The following is a 20,198-nucleotide window of genomic DNA, read 5'->3' on the forward strand; positions in this document are numbered from 1 at the left end:
TCCCCCTGCACTCTCCTCTCCTCTCTGTCCTCCCCCTGCACTCTCTCCTCCTCTCTGTCCTTCCCCTGCACTCTCTCCTCCTCTCTGTCCTCCCCCTGCACTCTCCTCTCCTCTCTGTCCTCCCCCTGCACTCTCTCCTCCTCTCTGTCCTCCCCCTGCACTCTCTCCTCCTCTCTGTCCTCCCCCCTGCACTCTCTCCTCCTCTCTGTCCTCCCCCTGCACTCTCTCCTCCTCTCTGTCCTCCCCCTGCACTCTCTCCTCCTCTCTGTCCTCCCCCTGCACTCTCTCCTCCTCTCTGTCCTCCCCCTGCAGTCTCTCCTCCTCTCTGTCCTCCCCCCTGCACTCTCTTCTCCTCTCTGTCCTCCCCCTGCACTCTCTGTCCTCCCCCTGCACTCTCTCCTCCTCTCTGTCTTCCCCCCTGCACTCTCTCCTCCTCTCTGTCCTCCCCCCTGCACTCTCTCCTCCTCTCTGTCCTCCCCCCTGCACTCTCTTCTCCTCTCTGTCCTCCCCCTGCACTCTCTGTCCTCCCCCTGCACTCTCTCCTTCTCTCTGTCCTCCCCCTGCAGTCTCTCCTTCTCTCTGTCCTCCCCCTGCACTCTCTCCTCCTCTCTGTCCTCCCCCTGCACTCTCTCCTTCTCTCTGTCCTCCCCCTGCACTCTCTCCTCCTCTCTGTCCTCCCCCTGCACTCTCTCCTCCTCTCTGTCCTCCCCCTGCACTCTCTCCTCCTCTCTGTCCTCCCCCCTGCACTCTCTCCTCCTCTCTGTCCTCCCCCTGCACTCTCTCCTCCTCTCTGTCCTCCCCCTGCACTCTCTCCTCCTCTCTGTCCTCCCCCTGCACTCTCTCCTCCTCTCTGTCCTCCCCCCTGCACTCTCTCCTCCTCTCTGTCCTCCCCCTGCAGTCTCTCCTCCTCTCTGTCCTCCCTCTGCACTCTCTCCTCCTCTCTGTCCTCCCCCTGCACTCTCTCCTTCTCTCTGTCCTCCCTCTGCACTCTCTCCTCCTCTCTGTCCTCCCCCTGCACTCTCTCTGTCCTCCCCCTGCACTCTATCCTCCTCTCTGTCCTCCCCCTGCACTCTCTCCTCCTCTCTGTCCTCCCCCTGCACTCTCTCCTCCTCTCTGTCCTCCCCCCTGCACTCTCTCCTCCTCTCTGTCCTCCCCCTGCACTCTCTGTCCTCCCCCTGCACTCTCTCCTTCTCTCTGTCCTCCCCCTGCACTCTCTCCTTCTCTCTGTCCTCCCCCTGCACTCTCTGTCCTCCTCTCTGTCCTCCCCCTGCACTCTCTCCTCCTCTCTGTCCTCCCCCCTGCACTCTCTCCTCCTCTCTGTCCTCCCCCTGCACTCTCTCCTCCTCTCTGTCCTCCCCCTGCACTCTCTCCTCCTCTCTGTCCTCCCCCTGCACTCTCTCCTCCTCTCTGTCCTCCCCCTGCACTCTCTGTCCACCCCCTGCACTCTCTCCTCCTCTCTGTCCTCCCCCTGCACTCTCTGTCCACCCCCTGCACTCTCTCCTCCTCTCTGTCCTCCCCCTGCATTCTCTTCCTGGTTCAGGGTGTTGTCACTGAGGTCAGCACTCGCAGACAGGAGAGACAGCAGATGAGACAGCAGATGAGACAGCAGATGAGACAGCAGATGAGAGATCTGAGAGCGCATAGGAAAAATCCAGCTGAGGAGCAACTAACTGATAGTCTGAGAAGAGAGACAGTCAGCAGCAGAGGACGGCCCCGTCACCCAGGACAATGTCACCTACGGGGGGTCTCTTCCTTCTTCTCCTTGTGTGGCCCTACAGCACAGGTCTTCCTGTATCCAGTCAGGGGCCCCTGATGGACCTGAGGTACGGATGGTCTAATGTCACCTGCACCACGTGCAAAGCTCTGGTCACTGCCCTGGACATCAGCCTGCAGGTAAGGTACAGCGCTGAGCCGCTGGCAAAGACGGGGTTAAGCATCCAGTGCACGCCAGGAGTGATTGTCCGCAGGGAGAAGGTGTACAAAGGGTTAACGTCACCACTACTGTGGGGGTGGTACATGTTTACATAGACTGAGCAGTTAGGGGTTAATTACAACCCCTCTATTCATGTATGATCCAGCAGTGAAGGGGTTAATCTGCTTTCTCTCCTCATGCGTTCTGTGTAGGAAGAGGTTAATATTCTCCCTGGTGTCAGCAGTGAGGGGGTTAATGGCTGATGGATTGCCTGGGGCATCTCTCCCTTGTTACCCCCATCATACCCTGTAAGTGCCCCATGTGCCGTATACTGGGTGACAGCGAGCTCCACTGTGCCTCCTGGTGGAAGAGCTGAGTGGTACAGGGTCGTCATGGCGTCCTGAATCTATGGGTCCCTGTGCTTCACCCCGTCCTGAGCTGAATCTATAGGTCCCTGTGCTTCACCCCGTCCTGAGCTGAATCTATAGGTCCTTGTGCTTCACCCCGCCCTGAGCTGAATCTATAGGTCCCTGTGCTTCACCCCGTCCTGAGCTGAATCTATAGGTCCCTGTGCTTCACCCCGTCCTGAGCTGAATCTATAGGTCCCTGTGCTTCACCCCGTCCTGAGCTGAATCTATAGGTCCTTGTGCTTCACCCCGTCCTGAGCTGAATCTATAGGTCCCTGTGCTTCACCACGTCCTGAGCTGAATCTATAGGTCCCTGTGCTTCACCCCGTCCTGAGCTGAATCTATAGGTCCCTGTGCTTTACCCCGTCCTGAGCTGAATCTATAGGTCCCTGTGCTTCACCCCGTCCTGAGCTGAATCTATAGGTCCTTGTGCTTCACCCCGTCCTGAGCTGAATCTATAGGTCCCTGTGCTTCACCCCGTCCTGAGCTGAATCTATAGGTCCCTGTGCTTCACCCCGTCCTGAGCAGAATCTATAGGTCCCTGTGCTTCACCCCGTCCTGGGCTGAATCTATAGGTCCCTGTGCTTCACCCCGCCCTGAGCTGAATCTATAGGTCCCTGTGCTTCATCCCGCCCTGAGCTGAATCTATAGGTCCCTGTGCTTCACCCCATCCTGAGCTGAATCTATAGGTCCCTGTGCTTCGCCCCGTCCTGAGCTGAATCTATAGGTCCCTGTGCTTCACCCCGTCCTGAGCTGAATCTATAGGTCCCTGTGCTTCACCACGTCCTGAGCTGAATCTATGGGTCCCTGTGCTTTACCCCGTCCTGAACTGAATCTTTAGGTCCCTGTGCTTCACCCCGTCCTGAGCTGAATCTATAGGTCCCTGTGCTTCACCCCGTCCTGAGTTGAATCTATAGGTCCCTGTGCTTCACCCCGTCCTGAGCTGAATCTATGGGTCCCTGTGCTTCACCCCGTCCTGAGCTGAATCTATAGGTCCTTGTGCTTTACCCCGTCCTGAGCTGAATCTATAGGTCCCTGTGCTTTACCCCGTCCTGAGCTGAATCTATAGTTCCCTGTGCTTTACCCCGTCCTGAGCTGAATCTATAGTTCCCTGTGCTTTACCCCGTCCTGAGCTGAATCTATAGGTCCCTGTGCTTTACCCCATCCTGAGCTGAATCTATAGGTCCCTGTGCTTCACCCCGTCCTGAGCTGAATCTATAGGTCCCTGTGCTTTACCCCGTCCTGAGCTGAATCTATAGTTCCCTGTGCTTCACCCCGTCCTGAGTTGAATCTATAGGTCCCTGTGCTTCACCCCGTCCTGAGCTGAATCTATAGGTCCCTGTGCTTCACCCCATCCTGAGCTGAATCTATAGGTCCCTGTGCTTTACCCCGTCCTGAGCTGAATCTATAGGTCCCTGTGCTTCACCCCGTCCGGAGCTGAATCTATGGGTCCCTGTGCTTCACCCCGTCCTGAGCTGAATCTATAGGTCCCTGTGCTTCACCCCGTCCTGAGCTGAATCTATAGGTCCCTGTGCTTTACCCCATCCTGAGCTGAATCTATAGGTCCCTGTGCTTCACCTCGTCCTGAGCTGAATATATAGTTCCATGTGCTTCACCCCGTCCTGAGCTGAATCTATAGGTCCTTGTGCTTTACCCTGCCCTGAGCTGAATCTATAGGTCCTTGTGCTTTACCCTGCCCTGAGCTGAATATATAGGTCCCTGTGCTTTACCCTGCCCTGAGCTGAATCTATAGTCCCCTGTTCTTTTCCCCCATCATGAGCTTAATCTATACGTCCCTGTGCTTCTCCCCCATCATGAGCTGAATCTATAAGTCACTGTGCATCAACCTCATCATTAACTGAATCTATGGGTCCCTGTGCTTCTTCCCATCATAAACTGAATCTACAGGACCCTGTGCTTCACCCCCCCCCCCACATGAGCTGAATCTATAGGTCCCTGTGCTACCCACCTCACGCCCCCCTCCACACCATGAGCTGCATTAATAGGTCCATGTGCTTCACCCCATCTTGAGCTGAATCTATAGGTCCCTATCTTTTCCGCCATCGTGAGCTAAATCTACAGGCCTATGTGCTTTCCCCCATCATGAGCTGAATCTGAAGGTCCCTGTACTTCACCCCCATCTTGAGCTGAATCTATAGGTCCCTATATTTTCGGCCATCGTGAGCTGAATCTGTAGGTCCCTGTACTTCACCCCCATCTTGAGCTAAATCTATAGGTCCCTGTTCTTTTTCCCAATCGTGAGCTTAATCTACAGGTCCATGTGCTTCACCCCATCATGAGCTGAATCTATAGGCTTCTGTGTTTCACCCCATCATGAGCTCAATCTATAGACCCCTGTGTTTCACCCCCATAATGAGCTGAATGTATAGGTCCCTGTGCTCACCCTATTATGAGCTAAAACTATAGGTAGGTCTCTGTACTTCGCCCCATCAGGGCCTGAATCTCTAGGTCCATGTGCTTTCCCCCTTCATGAGCAGAATCTATATGTTCCTGTGCTTCACCTCCCATCAGAGGCTGAACCTATAGGGTCCTGTGCTTTAGCCCCCGCTCCATGAGCTGGACCTCTAGGGCCCTGTTCTTTACCCCCATCATGGGCTGGACCTAGAGGGACATGTGCTTCTTCCCAGTCATGGGCTGGACCTATAGGGCCTTATTCTTTACCTCCCATCCCCATCATGGGCTGGTCCTCTAGGGCCCTGTTCTTTACCCCCATCATGGGCTGGACCTAGAGGGACATGTGCTTCTTCCTATTCATGGGCTGGACCTATAGGGCCTTATTCTTTACCTCCCATCCCCATCATGGGCTGGATCTATAGGGCCCTGTGCTTTACCCTCGGTCATGAACTGGACCTATAGAGCCCTGTGCTTTTCCCTCAGTCATGGACTGGACCTATAGGGCCTTGTGCTTCACCCTCAGTCATGGACTGGACCTAAAGGTACTTGTTCTTTACCCTCAGTCATGGACTGGACCTATAGGTACTTGTTCTTTACCCTCAGTGATGGACTGGACCTATAGGTACTTGTTCTTTACCCTCAGTGATGGACTGGACCTATAGGTACTCGTTCTTTACCCTCAGTGATGGATTTGACCTATAGGTACTTGTTCATTAACCCCCCCATCATGCGCTGAATCTATAGGTCCCTGTGCTTCTCCCTTGCCTCAGTTTGTGGCCCGGCACTGACGTTGGTTCCCTTGTCTCTTGCAGGTGGAGAGTAACATGGACCTGGTGGCTGAGGTCGCAGTGAAGGTTTGTCGGACGCTGCATCTCGCAGAATCGGGCATCTGTCAGCAGGTGGTGCAGCTCTTTAAGCGGGATGTAATCACTTCCTGGGTGCTGTCGGTGCTGCGCCCCTCGGAGATCTGTGGGCTTCTCCTGGGCACAGACTGTGGACACTGGGACATCGGCTCAGACTGGAATATTACCCTCCCGCCTGTGCCCAAACCTCCGGTTTACCCCCCTGTGCCACCTCAGCCGGGGGCTCCTGTCTCGCGAGTGCTGTTCCTCACAGACATTCACTGGGACCACGGCTATTCCCCTGGGGCCCCTGCCATCTGCAAGGAGCCACTGTGCTGCCGCAACCATTCCACATCAACAGGTCAGAATCCCTCGGGATATTGGGGGGATTACGGCATCTGCGACCTCCCACTACACACCATCGAGTCTCTCCTCCGGCATGTCGCCACTAGTGGACGGTTTGACCGGGTGTACTGGACGGGTGATATACCCGCTCACAACGTGTGGGAGCAGACCCGGGCACGGCAGCTGGACGCCCTCAGAACCATTACCGGCCTTATTCGGAAGTATCTGGGTCCAGTACCCGTATACCCAGCTGTGGGAAACCACGAGAGCGCCCCCGTCAACAGCTTCCCACCCCCCTCCGTTTTTGGGAACCTTTCCAACAGCTGGCTCTACCACGCCATGGCACAGGAATGGGAAGGCTGGCTGCCAGCCCCTGCGCTGCAGACCCTCAGGTGAGCTCGTGGCCACCTACCTACCCTTCTTCACCCATGTATGTTATCCATGAGACCTCCCTCACCCGCTGTCTCCCTGTTACAGGACTGCTGGCTTTTACACCACCAGGATAGCGCCCGGCTTGCGCTTGGTATCGCTCAATATGAACTTCTGTGCCGTGGAGAATTTCTGGCTTATGATCAATTATACGGACCCCGCAGGACAACTGCAGTGGTTGGTGGGGGTCCTGCAGGATGCCGAGAACAACCACGAGAAGGTGAGGACGGTATAGGAAGCATGTCACCCCCAGGTCAGCCAGTCACACTGCACACATAATACCGCCATACCTAACCCAGGTGACATCATCTCATTGTACCTACATAACGCCACCCTGAAAGTGTTCACATAGCACTGCCATACATGACTGCTGTAATACTGCCCCAAAAAGGTAACAGAGCTATAATAATCCCATATAGCAGCCCCATAGAGGTATAATAATCCCATATAGCAGCCCCATAGATGTAATAGAGGTATAATAATCCCATATAGCAGCCCCATAGATGTAATAGAGGTATAATAATCCCATATAGCAGCCCCATAGAGGTATAATAATCCCATATAGCAGCCCCATAGACGTAATAGAGGTATAACAATCCCATATAACAGCCCCATAGATGTAATAGAGGTATAATAATCCCATATAGCAGCCCCATAGAGGTATAATAATCCCATATAACAGCCCCATAGAGGTATAATAATCCCATATAACAGCCCCATAGATGTAATAGAGGTATAATAATCCCATATAACAGCCCCATAGATGTAATAGAGGTATAATAATCCCATATAACAGCCCCATAGATGTAATAGAGGTATAATAATCCCATATAACAGCCCCATAGATGTAATAGAGGTATAATAATCCCATATAACAGCCCCGTAGATGTAATAGAGGTATAATAATCCCATATAACGGCCCCATAGATGTAATAGAGGTATAATAATCCCATATAACAGCCCCGTAGATGTAATAGAGGTATAATAATCCCATATAACAGCCCCGTAGATGTAATAGAGGTATAATAATCCCATATAACAGCCCCATAGAGGTATAATAATCCCATATAACAGCCCCATAGATGTAATAGAGGTATAATAATCCCATATAACAGCCCCATAGAGGTATAATAATCCCATATAACAGCCCCATAGATGTAATAGAGGTATAATAATCCCATATAACAGCCCCATAGATGTAATAGAGGTATAATAATCCCATATAACAGCCCCATAGAGGTATAATAATCCCATATAACAGCCCCATAGATGTAATAGAGGTATAATAATCCATATAACGACCCCATAGATGTAATAGAGGTATAATAATCCCATATAACGACCCCATAGATATAATAGAGGTATAATAATCCCATATAACGACCCCATAGATGTAATATAGGTATAATAATCCCATATAACAGCCCCATAGATTTAACAGAGGTATAATAATCCCATATAACGACCCCATAGATGTAATAGAGGTATAATAATCCCATATAACAGCCCCATAGATGTAATAGAGGTATAATAATCCCATATAACAGCCCCATAGAGGTATAATAATCCCATATAACAGCCCCATATATGTAATAGAGGTATAATAATCCCATATAGCAGCCCCATAGAGGTATAATAATCCCATATAACAGCCCCATAGATGTAATAGAGGTATAATAATCCCATATAACAGCCCATAGATGTAATAGAGGTATAATAATCCCATATAACAGCCCCATAGATGTAATAGAGGTATAATAATCCCATATAACGGCCCCAAAAATGTAACAGAGGTATAATAATGCCATATAACAGCCCCGTAGATGTAATAGAGGTATAATAATCCCATATAACGGCCCCATAGATGTAATAGAGGTATAATAATCCCATATAACAGCCCCATAGAGGTATAATAATCCCATATAACAGCCCCATAGATATAATAGAGGTATAATAATCCCATATAGCAGCCCCGTAGATGTAATAGAGGTATAATAATCCCATATAACAGCCCCATAGAGGTATAATAATCCCATATAACAGCCCCATAGATGTAATAGAGGTATAATAATCCCATATAACAGCCCCGTAGATGTAATAGAGGTATAATAATCCCACATAACAGCCTCATAGATGTAGTAGAGGTATAATAATCCCATATAACAGCCCCATAGAGGTATAATAATCCCATATAACAGCCTCATATATGTAATAGAGGTATAATAATCCCATATAACAGCCCCATAGATGTATAATAATCCCATATAACAGCCCCATAGATGTAATAGAGGTATAATAATCCCATATAACAGCATCAAAGATGTAATAGAGGTATAATAATCCCATATAACAGCCTCATAGATGTAATAGAGGTATAATAATCCCATATAACAGCCCCATAGATGTAACAGAGCTATAATAATCCCATATAACAGCCCCATAGAGATATAATAATCCCATATAACAGCCCCATAGATGTAATAAAGGTATAATAATCCCACATAACGGCCCCATAGATGTAATAGAGGTATAATAATCCCATATAACAGCCCCATAGATGTATAATAATCCCATATAACAGCCCCATAGATGTAATAGAGGTATAATAATCCCATATAACAGCCCCATAGATGTAACAGAGGTATAATAATCCCATATAACAGCCCCATAGATGTAATAGAGGTATAATAATCCTATATAACAGCCCCGTAGATGTAATAGAGGTATAATAATCCCATATAACGACCCCATAGATGTATAATAATCCCATATAACAGCCCCGTAGATGTAATAGAGGTATAATAATCCCATATAACATCCCCATAGATGTAATAGAGGTATAATAATCCCATATAACAGCCCCATAGATGTATTAGAGGTATAATAATCCCATATAATGGCCCCATAGATGTAATAGAGGTATAATAATCCCATATAACAGCCCCATAGATGTAACAGAGGTATAATAATCCCATATAACGACCCCATAGATGTAATAGAGGTATAATAATCCCATATAACAGCCCCATAGATGTAATAGAGGTATTATAATCCCATATAACAGCCCCATAGAGGTATAATAATCCCATATAACAGCCCCATATATGTAATAGAGGTATAATAATCCCATATAGCAGCCCCATAGAGGTATAATAATCCCATATAACAGCCCCATAGATGTAATAGAGGTATAATAATCCCATATAACAGCCCCATAGATGTAATAGAGGTATAATAATCCTATATAACAGCCCCGTAGATGTAATAGAGGTATAATAATCCCATATAACAGCCTCATAGAGGTATAATAATCCCATATAGCAGCCCCATAGAGGTATAATAATCCCATATAACAGCCCCATAGATGTAATAGAGGTATAATAATCCCATATAACAGCCCCATAGATGTAATAGAGGCATAATAATCCCATATAACAGCCCCATAGATGTATAATAATCCCATATAACAGCCCCATAGACGTAATAGAGGTATAATAATCCCATATAGCAGCCCCATAGAGGAATAATAATCCTATATAACAGCCCCGTAGACGTAATAGAGGTATAATAATCCCATATAACAGCCCCGTAGATGTAATAGAGGTATAATAATCCCATATAACATCCCCATAGATGTAATAGAGGTATAATAATCCCATATAACAGCCCCATAGAGGTATAATAATCCCATATAACATCCCCATAGATGTAATAGAGGTATAATAATCCCATATAACAGCCCCATAGAGGTATAATAATCCCATATAACAGCCCTATAGAGGTATAATAATCCCATATAACAGCCCCATAGAGGTATAATAATCCCATATAACAGCCCCATAGAGGTATAATAATCCCATATAACAGCCCCATAGATGTAATAGAGGTATAATAATCCTATATAACAGCCCCATAGAGGTATAATAATCCCATATAACAGCCCCATATATGTAATAGAGGTATAATAATCCCATATAACGGCCCCATAGATGTAATAGAGGTATAATAATCCCATATAACAGCCCCATAGAGGTATAATAATCCCATATAACAGCCCCATAGATATAATAGAGGTATAATAATCCCATATAGCAGCCCCGTAGATGTAATAGAGGTATAATAATCCCATATAACAGCCCCATAGAGGTATAATAATCCCATATAACAGCCCCATAGATGTAATAGAGGTATAATAATCCCACATAACAGCCTCATAGATGTAGTAGAGGTATAATAATCCCATATAACAGCCCCATAGAGGTATAATAATCCCATATAACAGCCTCATATATGTAATAGAGGTATAATAATCCCATATAACAGCCCCATAGATGTATAATAATCCTATATAACAGCCCCGTAGATGTAATAGAGGTATAATAATCCCATATAACAGCCTCATAGATGTAATAGAGGTATAATAATCCCATATAACAGCCCCATAGATGTAACAGAGCTATAATAATCCCATATAACAGCCCCATAGAGGTATAATAATCCCATATAACAGCCCCATAGATGTAATAAATGTATAATAATCCCATATAACAGCCCCATAGGTATAATAATCCCATATAACAGCCCAATAGATGTAATAGAGGTATAATAATCCCACATAACGGCCCCATAGATGTAATAGAGGTATAATAATCCCATATAACAGCCCCATAGATGTATAATAATCCCATATAACAGCCCCATAGATGTAATAGAGGTATAATAATCCCATATAACAGCCCCATAGATGTAACAGAGGTATAATAATCCCATATAACAGCCCCATAGATGTAATAGAGGTATAATAATCCTATATAACAGCCCCGTAGATGTAATAGAGGTATAATAATCCCATATAACGACCCCATAGATGTATAATAATCCCATATAACAGCCCCGTAGATGTATAATAATCCCATATAACAGCCCCGTAGATGTAATAGAGGTATAATAATCCCATATAAAATCCCCATAGATGTAATAGAGGTATAATAATCCCATATAACAGCCCCATAGAGGTATAATAATCTCATATAACATCCCCATAGATGTAATAGAGGTATAATAATCCCATATAACAGCCCCATAGATGTAATAGAGGTATAATAATCCCATATAACGGCCCCATAGATGTAATAGAGGTATAATAATCCCATATAACAGCCCCACAGATGGAACAGAGGTATAATAATCCCATATAACGACCCCATAGATGTAATAGAGGTATAATAATCCCATATAACAGCCCCATAGATGTAATAGAGGTATTATAATCCCATATAACAGCCCCATAGAGGTATAATAATCCCATATAACAGCCCCATATATGTAATAGAGGTATAATAATCCCATATAGCAGCCCCATAGAGGTATAATAATCCCATATAACAGCCCCATAGATGTAATAGAGGTATAATAATCCCATATAACAGCCCCATAGATGTAATAGAGGTATAATAATCCCATATAGCAGCCCCATAGAGGTATAATAATCCCATATAACAGCCCCATAGATGTAATAGAGGTATAATAATCCCATATAACAGCCCCATAGATGTAATAGAGGTATAATAATCCTATATAACAGCCCCGTAGATGTAATAGAGGTATAATAATCCCATATAACAGCCTCATAGAGGTATAATAATCCCATATAGCAGCCCCATAGAGGTATAATAATCCCATATAACAGCCCCATAGATGTAATAGAGGTATAATAATCCCATATAACAGCCCCATAGATGTAATAGAGGCATAATAATCCCATATAACAGCCCCATAGATGTATAATAATCCCATATAACAGCCCCATAGACGTAATAGAGGTATAATAATCCCATATAGCAGCCCCATAGAGGAATAATAATCCTATATAACAGCCCCGTAGACGTAATAGAGGTATAATAATCCCATATAACAGCCCCATAGATGTAATAGAGGTATAATAATCCTATATAACAGCCCCGTAGATGTAATAGAGGTATAATAATCCCATATAACAGCCCCGTAGATGTAATAGAGGTATAATAATCCCATATAACATCCCCATAGATGTAATAGAGGTATAATAATCCCATATAACAGCCCCATAGAGGTATAATAATCCCATATAACAGCCCCATAGATGTAATAGAGGTATAATAATCCCATATAACAGCCCCATAGAGGTATAATAATCCCATATAACAGCCCCATAGAGGTATAATAATCCCATATAACAGCCCCATAGAGGTATAATAATCCCATATAACAGCCCCATAGAGGTATAATAATCCCATATAACAGCCCCATAGATGTAATAGAGGTATAATAATCCTATATAACAGCCCCATAGAGGTATAATAATCCCATATAACAGCCCCATAGATGTAATAGAGGTATAATAATCCCATTTAACAGCCCCATATATGTAATAGAGGTATAATAATCCTATATAACAGCCCCATAGAGATATAATAATCCCATATAACAGCCCCATAGATGTAATAGAGGTATAATAATTCCATATAACAGCCCCATAGATGTAATAGAGGTATAATAATCCCATATAACAGCCCCATAGATGTAACAGACGTATAATAATCCCATATAACAGCCTCATTGATGTAACAGAGGTATAATAATCCCATATAACAGCCCCATATATGTAATAGAGGTATAATAATCCCATATAACAGCCCCATAGATGTAATAGAGGTATAATAATCCCACATAACAGCCTCATTGATGTAACAGAGGTATAATAATCCCATATAACAGCCCCATAGGTATAATAATCCCATATAACAGCCTCATAGATGTAACAGACGTATAATAATCCCATATAACAGCCTCATAGATGTAATAGAGGTATAATAATCCCACATAGAAGCCCCATAGATGTATAATAATCCCATATAACAGCCCCATAGATGTAATAGAGGTATAATAATCCCATATAACTGCCCCATAGGTATAATATTCCCATATAACAGCCTCATAGATGTAATAGAGGTATAATAATCCTATATAACAGCCCCGTAGATGTAATAGAGGTATAATAATCCCATATAACAGCCCCGTAGATGTAATAGAGGTATAATAATCCCATATAACAGCCCCGTAGATGTAATAGAGGTATAATAATCCCATATAACAGCCCCGTAGATGTAATAGAGGTATAATAATCCCATATAACAGCCCCGTAGATGTAGTAGAGGTATAATAATCCCACATAGAAGCCCCATAGATGTATAATAATCCCATATAACAGCCCCATAGATGTAATAGAGGTCTAATAATCCCAGGGCCCCTGGCGTTTAGGCCGTGGGCAGGAAGGAAGAGAAGCTGCAGGGTACAGCACAGGAGAAGACTTGGGGGTTATGGTTATTGATGCGGTATAATTAGAGTGTCAGCTCTGTGGGTGACTGTGCTCTGCTGACTGGTATCTTCCTTCTGACAGGTGCACATCATCGGTCACATCCCCCCGGGGCACTGCCTGAGGAGCTGGAGCTGGAATTACTACCGGATCGTTAACAGGTGGGCCCCAATGGTCTGTGCCCTCCGGGGGTTCAAGAGGGTGGGATAGCGGTGGATTAATCTGCGGCACCGCGTCCTCCCGTGCTCCTTCCTCAGCTAGAGAACATAGCACCTCGAAGTCCCCCCAGTCCAGCACCTGCCGGGGGCGGTGGACTCTGTAATACTGACCACCCCCGTCAGCCGTCAGGTGACCTCTGACCTGCCGCTGGCTAATATCAGTCATAAGAAAGGTCAGCAGGGGTCAGCTATAAGTGAGTGCTTGGTGGAGGGACATAACCGCTCTGTGCCCCGCCCCCGCTTACATCCCTGAGGGTACGTGGCGACATTGATAGAAGGGACAGCTGTCTTGGCCAGGATCGCTTAGAAATGACTGTGGTCACAATACGAGTCACATACCAAGCTCGCGCTGCGACCATTTCTATGGGATCACGGATAAACTGCGATCCAGTGTCGCCATACCTTTATTCTCTTGTCCTTTGTTGTTCCTGACCTTCAGTAGCATTGCCCCATGTATCTCATGTCAGGTGGCTCCTGGGGTCCCTCTGATGATGGGGGCTATATAACAGAGCAGGTGGGTGACCGCTGCCCCCTCAGACACCTCCTCTGGTAACCGCCCTCCAACTTCTCCTCCCTCTGCCGCAGGTACGAGGGCACCATCGCTGCTCAGTTCTTTGGACACACGCACCTGGATGAGTTTGAGATCTTCTATGATGAGGAGACGTTGTCCCGGCCGCTGTCTGTAGCCTTCATCGCACCCAGTGTCACCACCTTCATCGGCCTGAACCCAGGTAACCACAACCCCCACTCTCCTTACCCCCATGCGTGAAATACACAGTGGATTTTTTTCACACTGAAAAATTTGGAAGAAATGTGTAAGTTAGTTTGACGTCAGTGTTCTCCCCGCCTGACCACCACCTACTCCACCCACCTGACCACCACCTACTCCACCCACCTGACCACCACCTACTCCCCCACCTGACCACCACCTACTCCCCCACCTGACCACCACCTACTCCCCCACCTGACCACCACCTACTCCACCCACCTGACCACCACCTACTCCACCCACCTGACCACCACCTACTCCACCCACCTGACCACCACCTACTCCCCCACCTGACCACCACCTACTCCACCCACCTGACCACCACCTACTCCACCCACCTGAGCACCACCTACTCCACCCACCTGACCACCACCTACTCCACCCACCTGACCACCACCTACTCCACCCACCTGAGCACCACCTACTCCACCCACCTGACCACCACCTACTCCACCCACCTGACCACCACCTACTCCCCCACCTGACCACCACCTACTCTGCCGCCTGACCACTACCTACTCTGCCGCCTGACCAGCCCCTTCTCCACCCACCTGACCACCATCTAACCCTCACCTGACCTCCACCAACTCACCCACCTAACCAGCCCATTCTCCACCTACCTGACCACCACCTACTCCCCCGCCTGACCATCTCATTCTCCACTTACCTGACCACCACCTACTCCCCCACCTGACCACCACCTACTCTGCCGCCTGACCACTATCTACTCTGCCGCCTGACCAGCCCCTTCTCCACCCACCTGACCACCATCTAACCCTCACCTGACCTCCACCAACTCACCCACCTAACCAGCCCATTCTCCACCTACCTGACCACCACCTACTCCCCCGCCTGACCATCTCTTTCTCCACTTACCTGACCACCACCTACACCCCCGCCTGACCATCTCTTTCTCCACTTACCTGACCACCACCTACTCCCCCGCCTGACCATCTCTTTCTCCACTTACCTGACCACCACCTACTCCCCCGTCTGACCACCACCTACTCCCCCGTCTGACCAGCTTCTTCTCCACCTACCTGACCACCACCTACTCCCCCCGCCTGAACATCTCCTTCTCCACTTACCTGACCACCACCTACTCCCCCGTCTGACCAGCTTCTTCTCCACCTACCTGACCACCACCTACTCCCTCACCTGACCACCACCTACTCACCCGCCTGACCATCTCCTTCTCCACTTACCTGACCACCACCTTCTCCCCCGTCTGTCCATCACCTGCTCCCCATCCACCTTCTGCTGTTGGAGAAAGACCTGGTTCCAGCTTACCTCTCAGACTGACCTAGCAGTGTGGAATTGAATTCTGATTCGGTTGGTTCTGCTGCCACTATAGAGTTACAGACTACCCTCTTCAGGTAGTTTCTGATATTCTCCCATGTCCACATTGTCTTCTCTACCTCATGTGTGGAACTAGTATACGTTGTCTTCTCTTCCAGGCTTTCGTGTGTACCAAGTGGATGGTGAGTACCCTGGTAGCTCCCACGTGGTGTTAGACCATGAGACATATATACTGAACCTGACGGAAGCCAACAAGGAGCTGAACAAGACCCCGACCTGGAGCCTCTTGTACAGCGCACTCAGCACCTATGGGATGAAATCAGCTTATCCATCTGACTGGGACGAGCTGGTACAGAGGTTTTTACAGGACGATCGACTGTTCCAGACCTTCTGGTTTCTTCACCACAAGGGCCATGTGGACGAGGTCTGCCAGGACCTCTGTAAGACAAGCCTTCTATGTGCCCTGCGTACAGGGAGGTCCTATGACCTGCAGCTGTGCAAAGATCTGGACCTCCATGGAAAACCGCCCCAGAAAAGGAAATCTCTCTGCTGAATGGTCACTTTATCCTAGTGATCTGCTAAATCCTTTCAGGAACGCCCAGGGCAGAGTCTGTGACCAAATGTCTCCTCTGATCCCCTGCTCCACAATGGAGAATAACAGACGAGGAAATCTGAATTATTAATTTATTGCCTTGAGAAATCTGCTTTATAATGGCGGCACAGAATGGAGCCCTGAAATATGCTGGACAAGGAGCGGGACTGCAGCGAGGTCTGAGCGTATCTCAGGAGGCTTCATGGACAACCTCAGATTGTGTGGACACATCAGTGGAGCTCTTGATAGACTGAGTCTCCAGGTGGATGGGATCACCCCACACAACACCCGAAAAACCACCCTCGGGGGGAATCATTGTATTCTATGCTAAAAAGGATTAAACAGGAGGAGATTTATCAAACTGGTGTGAAGTAGAACTGGTTTAGTCACCCATAGCAACCAATCAGATTGATCCTTTCATTTTCCAAAGAAGCTGTCAAAAATAAAAGGTGGAATCTGATTGGTTGCTATGGGTGACTAAGCCAGTTCTACTTCACACCAGTTTGATAAATCTCCCCCCCACAGTAATCCCACGCCACCCGCCCTGTATCAGTACAGACACCGACCAGACGACCTGCTCAGCACTGCACATCCCCCAAACCTAGAAGATCCCTGAAATCTGGAGTCACCTGCTAATCATCTAAGGGTACAAACAGTCACATCTGCGCACAACTTATCTGCCAGCCTGATCCGGAACAAATTCCATGGTTTTGTCGGAGCTTGATCACCGCTGGGCCCCATTCTAGTCAATGTGGATCCGGCAGTGAACTGTAGAATCCAGCAATGGCTGACCCAGCGGAATCCGGCAGGCTGCCTTATCTGTGAACGTACCCTAACCAACCTTCTACAGACCCCAAGCTACCATTTTCTATTCCTCCCCCACAGCAGACACTCTGCACAGGTCCCAGAACCCACCCTGTCCTTCTGCAGACACCAACCTGCCCATTACACCCCGCTCACCAGCTCAGGCCCCCGCCTGAACCCACCCTCTCCTGCAGACTCCAGCCCACCATTGCTAATCCTCCTCACCAGCCAACTGGTCCCAAAACACATTACAAGTTCTACAGCCTGCTACCTTCTCACCGCGTCCTCCAGCGACCCTCACCCAACATTCCTCCGCACACACACCCCATGTAAGCATTTGCACTTTTTGTAAATGAGGATCAGTAAAAGCGTCTGTCAGATTCCTCTCCGAATATCTAATGTCAACAAGGAGCCTCTCACTTCAAAGGTCCTTCACACCAAAAATATAACCATATCATAGGCCGGACATAATCATTACACCACTGCTGGGCGAGAGCTACACCATGTCTCCCTATACACCTGCATGCTCAGCTCGACCGAGGGTGCATGTGTTCTCAATACAGAAGAGTCCCCCCACAGACTCCTCCTGTCCCCCTTCTAGGCCCCTTTGTTTTCCTTCTGTCCCTCTCCAGACTGCTCTGTCTTCTCCAGACCTCTCTGTTCTGTCCAGAACCCTCTGTCCCCCTCCAAACCCTCTGTCCTTCCCCCAGACCCCTCTGCCCTCCTCCAGACCCATCCTGTCCCCTCCAAACCCTCTGTCCTTCCCCCAGACCCCTCTGTCCCCCTCCAAACCCTCTGTCCTTCCCCCAGACCCCTCTGTCCCCCTCCAAACCCTCTGTCCTTCCCCCAGACCCCTCTGTCCCCCTCCAAACCCTCTGTCCTTCCCCCAGACCCCTCTGCCCTCCTCCAGACCCCTCCTGTCCCCTCCAAACCCTCTGTCCTTCCTCCAGACCCCTCTGTCCCCCTCCAAACCCTCTGTCCTTCCCCCAGACCCCTCTGTCCCCCTCCAAACCCTCTGTCCTTCCCCCAGACCCCTCTGCCCTCCTCCAGACCCCTCCTGTCCCCTCCAAACCCTCTGTCCTCCCCCCAGACCCCTCTACCTCCTCCAAACCCCTCCTGCCCCCCCTCCACACCCTCTGTCCTCCCCTCAGACCCCTCCACCTCCAGACCCTTCTACCTCCTCCAGACCCCTCCTGCCGCCCCCCTCCACACCCTCTGTCCCCCTCCAGACCCCTCTGTCCCCCTGCAGACCCCTCTGTCCCCCTGCAGACCCCTCTGTCCCCCTGCAGACCCCTCTGTCCCCCTCCAGACCCCTCTGTCCCCCTCCAGACCCCTCTGTCCCCCTCCAGACCCCTCTGTCCCCCTCCACATCCTCTGTCCCCCCTCCAGACTCCCCTGTCCCCCTCCACACCCTCTGTCCCCCCCTCCACACCCTCTGTCCCCCCCTCCACACCCTCTGTCCCCCCCTCCACACCCTCTGTCCCCCCCTCCAGACCCCTCTGTCCCCCTGCAGACCCCTCTGTCCCCCTCCAGACCCCTCTGTCCCCCTCCAGACCCCTCTGTCCCCCTCCACATCCTCTGTCCCCCCTCCAGACTCCCCTGTCCCCCTCCACATCCTCTGTCCCCCTCCACATCCTCTGTCCCCTCCACACCCTCTGTCCCCCTCCAGACCCTCTGTCCCCCCCTCCAGACTCCTCTTCCCCCCTCCACACCCTCTGTCCCCCCTCCAGACCCCTCTTCCCCTTTCAGACTCCTCTGTCCTGTCCCCCCTCCAGACTCCCCTGTCCCCCTCCACATCCTCTGTCCCCTCCACACCCTCTGTCCCCCCCTCCAGACCCCTCTTCCCCCCTCCACACCCTCTGTCCCCCCTCCAGACCCCTCTTCCCCCTTCAGACTCCTATGTCCCCCTCCAGACCCCTCTGTCCCCCTCCAGACTCCTCTTCCCCCTCCAGACTCCCCTGTCCCCCTCCACACCCTCTGTCCCCCTCCATCAATCGCTGGGTTCAGCCTATGGCATCTGACCAGCCTGAAGCTACAGTAGTGGATTAGAATAACATGGCTGCTTTCTTCCATACACGGCGCCACCTTTGTCCATGGGTTGTGTGTGGTATTGCAACCCAAATTCATAATCATGCCTCCCCCGACATTAACTATTTCCATGCCATGTGTCCATCCTGCTCCTCAGCAGCTCAGACACAGTCCACAATTGGGGCTTTTGATGAGGTCACAACGATCCATAAATCATCAGGTGTGATCCAGTGGCCAACGCCAATAAGAACCCCAGAGATGACCAGCAGGCCGGAAATCTGCAGCTGCGGAGCCAGACCTTACTAATCTGTTATCTGCAGTGCGACCAATAATGATTGTGCAATCAGATTGTGTGCAATTAAGATGATGTTCTAATAGACTGGAAATATTTCATAAAGACTTTTATCAGAACTGTGTGTGAAAATCTGTCCCCACCATCACAGTGTGTCACAGTCATTAGTGTCCACCCCATCACCATGTGCCTCTTACCTCCGCCCTGCATGCTGCTACTTCCTCCCTGCATGCTATTGCCTCTTCCCCTCCTGCTGCCTCTTACCTCCTCCCTGCATGCTGCTGCCTCTTCCCTCCTTGCATGCTGCTGCCTCTTACCTCCTCCTTGCATGCTGCTGCCTCTTACCTCCTCCTTGCATGCTGCCTCTTACCTCCTCCTTGCATGCTGCTGCCTCTTACCTCCTTCCTGCATGCTGCTGCCTCCTCCCTGCATGCTGCTGCCTCTTCCCCCTCCTGCTGCCTCTTACCTCCTCCCTGCATGCTGCTGCCTCTT

General features: G+C 48.9%; 1 protein-coding gene across 1 annotated transcript; it reads left to right on the forward strand.

The window, feature by feature from the left end:
- The first annotated feature begins 1,573 nt into the window (after positions 1–1,573).
- On the forward strand, positions 1,574–16,872 carry SMPD1 (sphingomyelin phosphodiesterase 1). Its single transcript, XM_040426692.1, has 6 exons — positions 1,574–1,893; positions 5,547–6,313; positions 6,399–6,570; positions 13,789–13,865; positions 14,508–14,653; positions 16,149–16,872. Exons 1-6 carry the CDS (start codon positions 1,729–1,731, stop codon positions 16,541–16,543), a joined length of 1,722 nt encoding a protein of 573 aa, XP_040282626.1. The 5' UTR covers positions 1,574–1,728; the 3' UTR covers positions 16,544–16,872.
- Positions 16,873–20,198: the final 3,326 nt, after the last annotated feature.

This window comes from Bufo bufo, chromosome 3 (assembly GCF_905171765.1).
Source record: "Bufo bufo chromosome 3, aBufBuf1.1, whole genome shotgun sequence".
NCBI classification, from domain to species: Eukaryota; Metazoa; Chordata; class Amphibia; order Anura; family Bufonidae; genus Bufo; species Bufo bufo.